The sequence below is a fragment of the Hypanus sabinus genome, chromosome 28 (assembly GCF_030144855.1).
Source record: "Hypanus sabinus isolate sHypSab1 chromosome 28, sHypSab1.hap1, whole genome shotgun sequence".
Lineage (NCBI taxonomy): Eukaryota > Metazoa > Chordata > Chondrichthyes > Myliobatiformes > Dasyatidae > Hypanus > Hypanus sabinus.
Genome location: NC_082733.1, coordinates 36793190 through 36805993, shown reverse-complemented (window position 1 = coordinate 36805993; position 12804 = coordinate 36793190). Strand labels below are relative to the sequence as shown.

The 12804-nt window shown below is 42.3% G+C and overlaps 1 protein-coding gene across 9 annotated transcripts in view; it reads right to left on the bottom strand.

Moving 5' to 3' along the window:
* LOC132382584 (A-kinase anchor protein 13-like) overlaps window positions 1–12804 on the bottom strand; it is a 548542-nt gene that overhangs the window by 173456 nt on the left and 362282 nt on the right. For all 9 annotated transcript variants that reach the window (XM_059952931.1, XM_059952933.1, XM_059952936.1 and 6 more), the window contains exon 11: window positions 11691–11815. In XM_059952931.1, coding sequence (XP_059808914.1) covers window positions 11691–11815 — 125 coding nt within the window. The remainder of the gene's footprint in view (window positions 1–11690; window positions 11816–12804) is intronic.

Sequence of the window (12804 nt, the reverse complement as noted above, 5' to 3'; positions counted from 1 at the left end):
ATTTGCCATATGATTAATTTACCCATTTCACACAGACACAACAGGATTTCTTTACCCTCTGACCCACTGCAGTAATTCTCACTTCCTGTCAGGATGTCATGGACTAAGCCAAGGTAGCTAATTGGAAGAGGCTTGTGCGCCACCCCGTGGCTTTCTCTTGAGGGGAAGCTTTCAGTTCTAAGGGATGTTAAACTATATACTACTTAGTTCAGGACATCAAACGGTCTTTCCAGGTGAAGCGACATTTCACCTGCAAGTTTGTCTGGGTCATCATTGGGCCTTTGAAATTCAAACGAAGTGGCTACAGAGCGTACGTGCAAACTCCAAACAGACATAATCTGAGGACGGTATCGAACCTGGGCCATTGAGGTAGCCAGAAAGCAGCACTAATGGCTGCACCACAGGACTGTCAATATAGTACTGTAGAGTCTTAACATGACGTAAAGTCATCAAGCTAAAGCATTTTCTCTTTTCACAGGTACCTTCTGACCAACTATTTTCAATGCTACCTTGATCAGTCAGATTTCCAGCATCTATAGTATTTTTCTCAATATTAGACTAAGTGGCTATTTTATTTGGTATCTCCTGTACTTGATAAAGTGTATATTCATGGCCATCTACTTTAAGGTTCAATGTGTTGTGCATTTAGAGATAATCTTCTGCACATCACTGTTGTACTGCATGGTTATATGAGTTACTGTCACCTTCCTGCCAACTTCAACCATTCTGGCCATTCTCCTCTAATTTCCCTCATTAGCAAAGCATTTTTGGCCACAGAACTGCTGCTCACTGGATTTGTTTGTTTTTTTTTGAATCATTCTCTGTAAACTCTAGAGACTGTTTGTTCATGAAAATCCCAGCAGATCAGAAGTTTCTCAAATGCTTAAACCCTTGCCTGGCACCAATAATCATTCCACAATCAAAATCATTTAAATCACATTTCTTCCCCTTTCTGATGTTTGATCTGAACCACAAATGAACCTCTTGTCCATGTCTGCATGCTTTTATGCATTGAGTTGCTGTCAGTTGATTTGTATTAATGAGCAAATGTATGGGTGTACCTAATAAAGTGGCTACTGAGGATAGCATTATAGATACTAATGATGATGTAAGATCATCAAGGTGAAACATTTTTTCCCTTCACAGGTACCTCCTGGTCCACTATTTCCAACATAATCTTGTTTAATCAGATTTTTAACATCTATACAGTCGGCCCTCCTTATCCACGGGGGATTGGATCTGGGACCACCGTGGACACCAAAAAACGCGGATGATCAAGTCCTTTATTTAACCTGTCTCAGTGCGGTGGACTTTAGGACCCAGCAGAGCTCTGAAACCGCAGTGTTTCTATTCACAAAAATAATCACGATCACGACTGAAAATAAAGTAGAAATAACAAAGTGATTGGAAAGAGGTGAAACACCATTGGTCATTGGAAAAGCGTTAGGCTACAGTGGTCAACGATCAGAAGAATTTTAAAGGATAAAGTGAGAAAGGCCCTGCCCCAATGAAAGCTACAATTATTACTAAGCAACACAGTGGTTTAATTATTGAAATACATACGCTTCTTAAGTGTTTTACATGCATAGAAAGGTAAAATATATACCATATACTAAGACAAACGTTTGACTGACACTAAATAATACCAAATGTACCTGTTCCGACTTACTTAGTAAGAGAATTTCCGGTTTTGTTTTGGATTCTGATCTGCGATAACCTACGCATATCTTCCTGTATACTTTAAATCATCTCTAGATTACTTATAATACCTAATACACTGAAAATGCTATGTAAATAGTTGTTACACTGCATTGTTTAGGGAATAATGACAAGAAAAAAAGTCTGTACATGCGCAAATAACAAGTGCTGGAGAGAGAACTTCCAGGTTTTCCCAATCTGCAGTTGGTTGAGTCTGCACGCCCGGAACTCGCGGATAAGGAGGGCCAACTATAGTATTTTGCTCAGTATTATATCACACCTCCCAGCATTTGAGGAGGCTGCATTCTTCTTGGAGTAGAAAACCAGCCAAAGGAGACACAAGAGATTCACCAGAGGCAGGAATGGAGCAATTGAGACACAAAACATAGGAAAAACTCAGCAAGGAGCTTCTGAATATCAATTGGGCAACTCCAACAAGAGAGAGTGTAAATATGGAACAGAATTCAAAATCTGCCATGAACGGGCTCCAGAATAGGATTGAAGTGTTGTGTTTGAAATATTCCTAGTTCATACTGTAGCGTTGTCAGCCAATTTGACATCTGCATTACTAATTCACCCAACACTTTCGGGAAAATCTCTGCCTCAGCCTGCAGAGGGTTCCCAGAGGAGAGCAGGCAGGCAGTTCAGCTGTTGTTTCTTCTTTTGTTCATTAAAAAAAAGGATTTTATTTTTAAGAAATCCACCAATCAAAATTCCACAGCCTGAGCATTGCTGTGATTCAGTGACTGATTGTTTGAAAAGATGCCTCATAAAGGGCGATTTCCAGAGTACAGTTAGAAGAGATGAAAATTAGATGCATGGCCGTGAGGCACTCCACAGCTCCGGTGGTTGTTGTTGCTTTTCACGCCTTGTGGTGCATCGGGCATCATCTTTACTGTGTCCATAGCAATTGACTACTTTTTATGAGGCCAAGTTGCTAGCTCGACACTCAACCCAGCATGAATAGAAAGCGTGCAAAGAGCTGGACAGAGTCAAACCCATTCGACTCAAAGTCCAGAGCTGATGCCACTACACCCCCGTCTGCCACAGCCCCAGTGACCCAGGTCAATCCTGACCCCAGATGTGCTCTATCCAGGGTTTGCACACTCTCCCCTTAATACTCCCAGCTGCTTCCGCTTTCTCCTTTATCCCATACATTTGGAGGAACATGGGTTCAACTTCATTAGGTTGGAGGATATTCGGTACGTCACCAAAGACTCTAGCAAATTTCTGCAGACATGTGATGGAGAGTATTCTGACTGGTCACACCACTGGCTGGTACGGAGGAAGCACAAGAACCTGTAGAAGGTTGGAGACTCATTCAACTCCATCACAGGTCCAACATCGGGAACGTCTTCAAAAGGCCGTGCCTCAACAAAGTGGCATCCATCATTAAGGACTCTCACCATCATAACATGCGCTCTTTTCATTAGTACCATCAGGGAAAGAGGTACAGGAGCCTGAAGACCCGCACCCAATGTTTTTGGAGCAGCTTCTTCCACTCTGCCATTGGATTTCTGAATGGTCCATGAATGCTACCTCACTATTCCACTTTTGCACTGTAGATTTATCTACTGTAGCTTCTATGGCTTGCCACAAAACAAAAACTTCACGCCATATTCCAGTCCCTGAGATTCTGATACCTGAGGACCACCGCAAATTCTTTGGGCCAAATGACCTCCTAGGTGACAAGGGGACCTCCCATCCATCGACAATTCACACTGTCTTAGGAAAGCAAGGGCCCTCTCGCCGGGGTAATTCTCTCTTCACACCCCGCCTTCCCAATGCACAGAAGAAATCTCACAAACTGCCAGACTGAAGGGCAGCTTCAATCATTGTTATCAGACTCTTGAACAGACATCTTTTGCGCTAAAACATGAACTTTTGAACTCCTAATCTATGCTCCTATGACCACGACAACTGACCTGTTTACCTACACTACACCTCCTCTGTAAATGAAACACTATATTCTGCATCATGTTTTTGTTTTTTTATTTCTCAATTTAATTGTATAAAAGTAAGAATGTAATGTTGAAACTTTGGATTGTACATGGTGTCTGGGGAAGGGTAGCACCTCTGGGGAAGGGGCTTGTAATATCTATTCTGGGGCAGCTCACAATCCTTTCGGTCCCCATTAGACACTCAGCTCTCACCTGTGGCTCCAAATAGGTGTTTGCATGCGACAGCGGTCGCACCCTGCTACACCGCTACGACAGGTGAGAGTGCCCAGCACGCCTCATACCCTGGCGAGATAGGGACATGCCTGTCCTAGCAAGCAAAGTCAGCTCCAGTCGACTGGGCGGACGAGATTTACAGTGCGATCAAACGGCCAGGAATGCGGCTCACTCCATGGAGAGTGAAGGGCCTGACAAAGTGCAGAAGACATTACGGTCAGCCACTGCACTCAAGGAGGACCCCAGTTTGTGCTGCTTGCTCGTACCACTGGACCCAGACTTCTGAGGCTGAGAGAGTGGAACTGTCCCAGTGCAATAGCTTTCCCACTTTAAAAACTCTCCCACACAGGTCTCCTGTCATCGTCAAACAGAACGGACAATCATTGTAATGCTGAAGCTTTACCAGGCATTGGTCAGACTACACTTAGCAACTTCTATTGTTTTAAAAAATATTCATCGACACGGCCAATCCCCTCCCTCTTTCTTTAATATCCTCCAGTCCTTTCATACCTTGAGTTGGGCAATGTACTAGTCACTTTGTGTAGATATGTGCAAAGTAATTTAAAAAGCCGATGTGAATGTTAAAGAAAATAACTTGAAGGGATAAAGGATAAACAATAAAGGAAATGGGATGGATGGAAATGTTCTTCTGGGAGTTGGCACAAACCACATGGCCTCCAAAGGTGTTAAAATAGGAAAGGTGAGACTCGTGAAATAAATAGCAGCTATAAACTCAAATATATTTTTCTTAATCAATTCATTAATTCAGATATCAGTAGACAACATTTAAGAGAAATTTGGATAGGTACGTGGATGGCTTGGAGGGCTATGGTTGCATTGCAGGTTGATAGGACCAGACAGAATAATTGTTCAGCATATACAAGATGGGCAGAAAGACCTGTTTCTCTGCTGTAGTCATCTTTGACTCTAGTCGCATGCAAGAAATGGAGATGTTCCTTCATTCCATTTTTGACCTCTGCTATTTATGCAACTTCTTTAACACTATAAAAGAACCCAGGTTGGTTCACAGAACATTATCTAGAATGGTTGGTGCTAACACTCCAGTAGGGCTTGAGTGCAAATTACCAAGAACCCAAAGTAGTTATTTTCTGAGGAGCATATTAAAGGAGGAAAGGGAGGTTCAGGCAAAGAATCTGGGATTTAAGCTTTAGTAGCTAAGATCTCAATCAATAATGGTGGGGCATCTGAATCCATCGATGAACAAGGGACAAAACTTGAGGAAGATGGAGATATAGAATGGCTTTGGGACTCCAAACAAAAACCTACATCAATCCCATTCCCCTCACTTTTCCGGTACACAACATCTCAATAAACTTCTCCCTCAATGTTGTCAAGAAAACAACCTCTCCCTCAATGTCGCAAAAACAAAGGAGCTGATTTTAGACTACAGGAGGAATGGAGAAAGGTTAACCCCTATTGATATTGAGGTTGAAAGAGTGAACAGCTTTAAATTCCTTGGCATACATATCATTGAGGTTCTCATGTGATCTGTACAGACCAGCTGTGTTTGAAAAAAGCACAACAGTGCCTCTTTCACCTCAGACAATTGAAAAAGTTTGGTATGGGTCTCCAAATCCCAACAACCTTCTAAAGGGCACAAATTGAGAGCGCCCTGCCTGGTGTGGGAACTGTACTTCCCTCAGTCGCAGGACACTGCAGAGAGTGGTGCGGACAGCCCAGCCTATCTGCAGATGTTAACTTTCCAGTATTCAGGATATTTACAAAGACAGGTGTGTAAAAAGGGCCTGAAGCATCATTGGGGACACAAATCACCCCGACTACAAACTGTTCCAGTTGCTACCATTTGGAAAACGGTACCACAGCATAAAAGCCAGGACCAACAGGCTCCAGGATAGCTTCTTCAACCAGGCCATCAGATTGATTAATTCATGCTGATACAATTGCATTTCTATGTTATATTGATTGTCCTGTTGCATATACTATTTATTACAAATCATTATTACTTGCATATTTAGATGGAGACGTAACATAAAGATTTTTACTCCTCATGTATGTGAAGGATGTAAGCAAAAAAGTCAATTCAATTGAATTCAACTTAATTTTAAGCTCTTTTGCCAGTTACCTGCTACTAGCAGGTGGCAGGGTGGAGATATGTCTCTACCAAAGGAGGGGTAAGGCACTCTGCTCCCTCCACTAGCCTAAAGATCACCCTTGGGCAAGGTGTAGCCCCTCTTAGCACCCCATCCCCTGATCAGGATCACACGAAGCCATCGGACAGGTAGCAGAAGGAGGCAATGGCAGACCACTTCTGTAGAGAAATTTGTCAAGAACAATCATGGTGATGGAAAGACCGTGACTGCTTATGCCGCATGACATGGCACATAACAAATAAATGAACGAACTTGCATCTGGGGAACAAGTACAGCAGTCGGTTAAACCAGAAGAAATAAGAGAACCTGGAAGAAAAGCCTTCACGGTGACAGGGAGTATGTGTAAGCTCACACGTACAAGACCCAAGGTCAGGAGTGAACCGGTATCCTTGGAGATGTGAGGTAACAAACAATAACCACTGTGCCACCTCAATGGCTAATTGATTGCCCGAGTGATAAACTCATTGGTTTCAGCATGGCTTGATAACAAATAATCTGTTTAATGGCAATCCAATGTCAATAAACCTCCTTAGATATTTCAGAGACCAGTACTCAAACAATGCTTGAAGCAATGTTGACTTTGGGAGGGGATATTCAAGATACTATTTGGTCTGAAAAGTGTGTTTTAAGGAGGATCTGAAGAAGGGGATTTATTTGTATATGGTGGGGGAACGTTCTCCCTCTGCCCATCACTCTGCCTGTTCTCCATCTTCCTCTGGTGCTCCCCTCCCCCTTTCTTTCTCCTTAGGCCTCCCGTCCCATGATCCTTTCCCTTCTCCAGCTCTGTATCCCTTTTGCCAATCACCTTTCCAGCTCTTAGCACCCCACCCCCTCCAGTCTTCTCCTATAATTTCACATTTCCCCCTCCTATTTTCAAATCTCTTACTCTTTTCTTTCAGTTAGTCCTGCTGAAGGGTCTCGGCCCGAAACTTCGACAATGCATCTTCCCATAGATGCTGCCTGGCTTGCTGTGTTCCACCAGCATTTTGTGCGAAATGTTCTTTAATGGCTGGCTCCTTGGATATTAGACGGAACACGGACAAAATGCTGGAGGAACTCAGCAAGTTAGGCAGCATCCATGGAAGGAATGAAGAGTTGACATTTTGGGCTGTGACCCTTCATCATGACGGAAAGGAAGTGGGGATAAATCAGAATAAGCTCTCCTCAACTGCCAATCACCTTTTCCACCTATCACCCCCTCCCAGCTCCTAACTTCATCTCCCCCCCTCCTCCACCCACCCAACTTCCCTCTCACCTGGCCTCACCTATCATCTGTCAGACTGCACTCCCTTCCCTTCCCCACCTTCTCAATCTGGCTTCTTTCCCCTTCCTTTCCAGTCTTGATATAGGGCCTTGGCCCAAAACGTCGACTCTTTATCGCCTTCCACAGATGCTACCTGTCCTGGCGAGTTCTTCCAGCATTTTGTGTGTATTACCCAGACATGAGCCCTAATCAAATCATACTCTTTTTCCTCCAGCATTTTGTATGAGTTACTCTGGATTTATAGCATCAGCAAAAGCTCTTGTGTTTATTAAGTATTAGATCCAAGCTTCACACTGCTACACACTCCATCCCCTTCTCTAGTAACAGGAAACAAAACATACCTTTAAATAGGTTATTCAAGCAGTAATTTTGGCCAAAGCACTTTTGTTACGTTATTGAACACATCTTTAATGCACCCATAGCTGTAATTAATACAATTTCTTCTTGCAATGTTGTCAACCGTCAGCAAAATGAAGAAAGCTGAATGCATAGATTAAGGCAGCAGAAGGACAATAATTCTTCCATTTATGTTCACTTTTCTGGACCAGTTACTTTTTGGAATGCATTTATACTGTTATATTGTGGAGAAACGTGCCAGCAAATTCCTTCAAACAACAATTAAACAAATGACTAGTTAATCTGCTTTCTCTGCTGGAACTGACAGAGAAAAAGGATTTCACTAGGAGAACACCACAGCCCTCTCCCCCCTGCTTTTTTTTTTACCCAAAATGTGACAAGGGAATGCAAAGTAAAAACACTTAATTTCTTTCTGTGGGTATCAGGGAGCAGCTCACTAAATCAGAACAGTTAATGAAAACAAGAAAAAATGCACCAAGAATAAATCTTACACAGTTTTTAGTTGACGAAGAGAGAGCAGACAATAAAAAGTTCTTGAAATGTAGCAACCTTTACTTTGAACACAGTATCACAAGGCCCACAGTTGGAAAAAGAGCAACTTTTAAACACCTTAAGTTTTAGAAAACAGGTTTAAAATTTTCTACCTGAAATTTAAATTTAATCTTTGCTTGAAGGCAAACCAAACTTCACTGAGCAACTTGTGGACTTTGGAAACAAATATTTAATTGAACTCAAACCGTGCCTTCTGTTAACAAATTACCCTTCCACATTGTGTATACTGTATGACATGGCTGTACAATTACAACTTTGACAGTCACGGTTTATAGAATTCATACCTAAGAATTTCTGTCGCTTCCTCAAGTTCAGTGTCTGAATTTCAGTCGCATTTTTGTTGATTGATGTTATGAGTTTAATTTACAAACACGAACTGCTGAACTTCGGAGACCACTTGACCTCCTCTCAGTGATTTCCCAATGCCATAACATCAACCCTTCACTGGGAAGTCACACACCACCTTGGAACTCCCTGTGTCCACTTGCCAACAAGCTCACGGAAAGAATTTGTTCACCAGCTGATTGATGTGGATGGGCAAGGCACAAATGTTTGTGTAAATGGCATATCCCATACAAAGCTGAAGGGTGCAGAGCCAGGGAAAGTCTGATGCTAAACAAAGATGACATCATCAGGAAACCAAACCATTTGCTGCCCAGATTTACACTGGCCAGCAATCATTTCTTCCATTTCATATTTCAACCACACCCTGAACCCAATGACATTCCTTCCAGAAATCCTGATTCCTGGATGTGAATCAGTGGCCAAAAATAAATGGTTTCCTTTCATTGTGAAGAAGACGGTAACGGTTAGCGTAATGCTATTATAGCGCCAGTGACCTGTGTTCACTTCTACTGCTGCCTGGAAGGAATTTGCATGTAGTTGGGCAATGTGGGCTCACTGGGTCAGAAGAGTCTTTTCCAGTGCTGTATCTCTAAATAAAAAGAGGAACAAAACAACCCCACAATAATTTAAAATGTAAGGAGGTGGAATTGGACACTAGCCTATTAAAGGACCACTGACCCAGGTTTGATTTCTGCTGCCAGCTGTAAGGAGTTTGTACGAGGGGTGATTGATAAGTTCGTGGCCCAAGGGAGAAGGAGTCCGTTTTAGAAAACCTAGCATATTTATTTTTCCGACATAGTCCCATCCTACATTTACACACTTTGTCCAGCGGTCATGGAGCATACAGATCTTGGACCTCCAGAAACTGTCCAGAACAGGGGTGATTGATAAGTTCGTGGCCTAACGTAGACAGGAATGAGTAATATATACAGCTCTCATTACATGCATATGCTGTTCAACTCTTTGAGCTAATATGCAAAAAGTTTGAAGTTAATAACTCATCTCCTACCTTAGGCCACTAACTTATTAATCACACCTGATGAGTTATTCACTTCAAACTTTCTGCATTTTCACTCAGAGTTGAACTGCACGTGCATGTAAGGAGAGCTGTATAACTCATCTCCTTCTACCTTAGGCCACGACCTTATCAATCACCCCTGTTGTGGACACTTTCTGGAGGTCCAAGATCTGTATGCTCCATGACCGCTTGACTAAGTGTGCAAATGTAGGAGGGGATTATGTTGAAAAATATATGTGCTAGGTTTTCTAAAATTGACTCCTTCTACCTTAGGCCACGAATTTATCAATCACCCCTCGTACATTCTCCCCGTGACCACATGGGATTCTTCTGAACGCTCGGGATTCCTCCTACATTTCAGAGGTAAACAGGTTAGTAGGTTACTAGGCCACAAGGGTGTTATTGGGCACAATGGGCTGAATGGCCTGTTACTGTGCCAGATCTCTAAATAAGTATAGAGTGGAATATAACAACCCTAAAACTAAAAATGTGAGAAAGTGGAATTGGAGACTAATTTCAACCTTTCCATTAGACCATAAGACATAGGAACAGAACTAGTCCATTTGGCCCATTGAGTCTGCTTTCCCACTCCATCATGACTGTTTTATTACGCCCCCTCAACCCCATTCTTCCTGTAACCTTTATAACACCCATACTAATCAAGCACTTATTAACCTCTGCTTTAAATATACCCAATGAATCAGCCTCCACAGCTAGCCATCGCAATCAAGTCCAGAGATTCAACACCCTCCCTCTCATCTCTGCTCGAAAGGGACATCCTTGTATTCTGAGGCTGTGTCCTCTTCTGTGAGACTCCCCACCATTGGAACTATCCTCTCCATCTTCAAACTAGATAGGTCTTTCAAAATTCGATGTTTCAATGAGATCCTCCCCTCATTCTTCTAAACTCTAGTGTGTATAGGCCCAGCGACATCAAATGCTCTTCATATGTTAACCCTTTCATTTCCAGGATCATTCTTGTGAACCTCCTCTGGACCCTCTCATGCCAGCCATGATTTCCTAGATGAGAGGTCCAAAACTGCTCACAGCACTCCAAGTGTGGTCTGACCAGTGCACCATAAGGTCACAACATTACATCCTTCTTTCCTTGGCAATTAGCAGAGAAGAAAACATGCTGGCATTGCCAGTGGTGTCTACATCCCCTGAAGGAATGGAAGAAACAAGATCTGAGAGAAATAAAAAGAAACCAGATGCAATAGCAACTCCATAGATTCTGCCCGCAACCTCACATGAAGTGTTCAAGGGCCAGTTGAATCTGTACACTACACAGGCAACAATGAACATCAAAGCAAACGAGAAAGGAAAACGAGATCTTTACCCTATTGGTCCAACAGTTGAGATAGTTGAGTGCCATTTCCAATACACAGGTGTAAAGGAGAAGAAAATAATTGTTACTCTGGATCTAATGCAGCTCAAAGAAAAAGAAAACACAAGAAGATCGAGAACACAACAATAAAAAAAACATTAATTATGAATATATAAGAAGCTTATAGCCGGCCAGCGCTTTAGTGGCATGCCAGCACTGGACTTCGAGGCAAATAGTCCGGGGTTTGAATCCAGCCGGCCCCCTGCATGCTTTCCATCTGTGTTGGGTTGGGTGTCGAGCTAGCAACTTGGCTCAAAAAAAAATCACGGCAAAACAAAATACTGCTAATGCGCCACAAGGCTTGTTAAGGAACAACAAAAACAAGTTTAAGGACATAGATATTAAGTGATGCGAGGTACAGGAGTGTCTGTAACATAAGGTGACTCTGACGGGAAATCATAAAGTAATGGTGGTGGGGTGGGTTAGTGGCAGATGTGTTGATCAGCCTTACTGCTTGGGGAAAGTAACAGTGTTTGAGTCTGGTGGTCCTGGTGTGGATGCTATGCAGCTTCCTCCCTGATAGACTGGGACAAACAGTCCATGAGCAGAGTGAATGGGATCCTTTGTAATATTGCTGACCTTTTCCTGGCACCTTTCTGTATACACGTCCTTAATGGCAAGTAGGCCAGTGCCTGTGATTGATACACTGGGCAGTTTTGACTACCCACCGGGAGGTATTCAACGTAATACTAATTAAGTTACTGCCCTTTAGGACAAAAATAATCAACAGGAGTATCAGCAGGAAAAGAAGACTTCTCTCTACCTTTGTGGGCAGGTCTTCTGTCTTGTTGCTGACCTGTTGATCAGAGTAACACACCGGCTCTCCAGCCACAGGCATTGATGAACTGCACTCGACAGCCAGTGGAGGGTCAGATAACGGGCCGCATTCTGAAATAAGAGAAAATGCCATGTATTAGTCCATAATTGAGCATGATGTCTTAAAATCAGAACCAAGCAGCCAGAATATTTCACTCAGCACTTAAGGCAAATCTTCAAATTGTCAGTTCTAATCATCAGAGAACAAGAAAGCCACCACATGGTCCATTACCAACAACAGGACTACCCTGGCAGATCATGCAATCAGTGGATATTGAATAATGCCCAGTTTCGGTCAACGCAGCTTGAATCTAAAAGCATGGGAAGTAACTCAGCAAGCGCGAAACTGACAGAAGAATGAGTAAATAAAACAATGGGCGCCATGGTAGCGTAGCGGTTAGCGCAACGGTATTACAGCTTGGGGCATCAAAGTTTGGAATCCCTAAATAAAATAAATAAAACTTATCCACCATGTCCCAGTGAGCTTCAGCCGAGTCACTGTAGTAACGTGCGAAATGAGGCACCCAGATTGATAATGTGATTAAAGAACAACTATTTATTTACGCAAGGGAGCCACTGAGGAATAAATACTGTCCAAATGAGCACATAATCCTGGTACAAAGTTCTTGACCCAAAATGTAAAGCAATTTTGTTTCTGACCTCAAAGTCAAAGTATATTATCAAAGTACATTTATGTCACCACATACTACTTTGAAATACATTTTCTTGCGGGCATTTATAGGAAAATAAAGAACTGCAATAGAGCTTACAGAGAAAAAAATATATATGAACAAAGGCTGCCAAGTACTCAATTTGCAAAAGATGACAAACTGAACTTTAAAAATATTACTTAAAAAAAAGTTTAGAAGAGTCCTTGGACGTGAGACTGTAGGTTGTAGAATCAGAAAAGGGTTTGATATCACCGACATATGTCGTGAAATTTGTTAGCTTTGCGGCAGCTGATATTATTTTAAGTATTTTGCAAATAGCTTTTCTTGAAGTTATTCTATTGTGTTCTCGATAATTCAACCTTTCAAACCTGATCATGTTAATGTCACAGG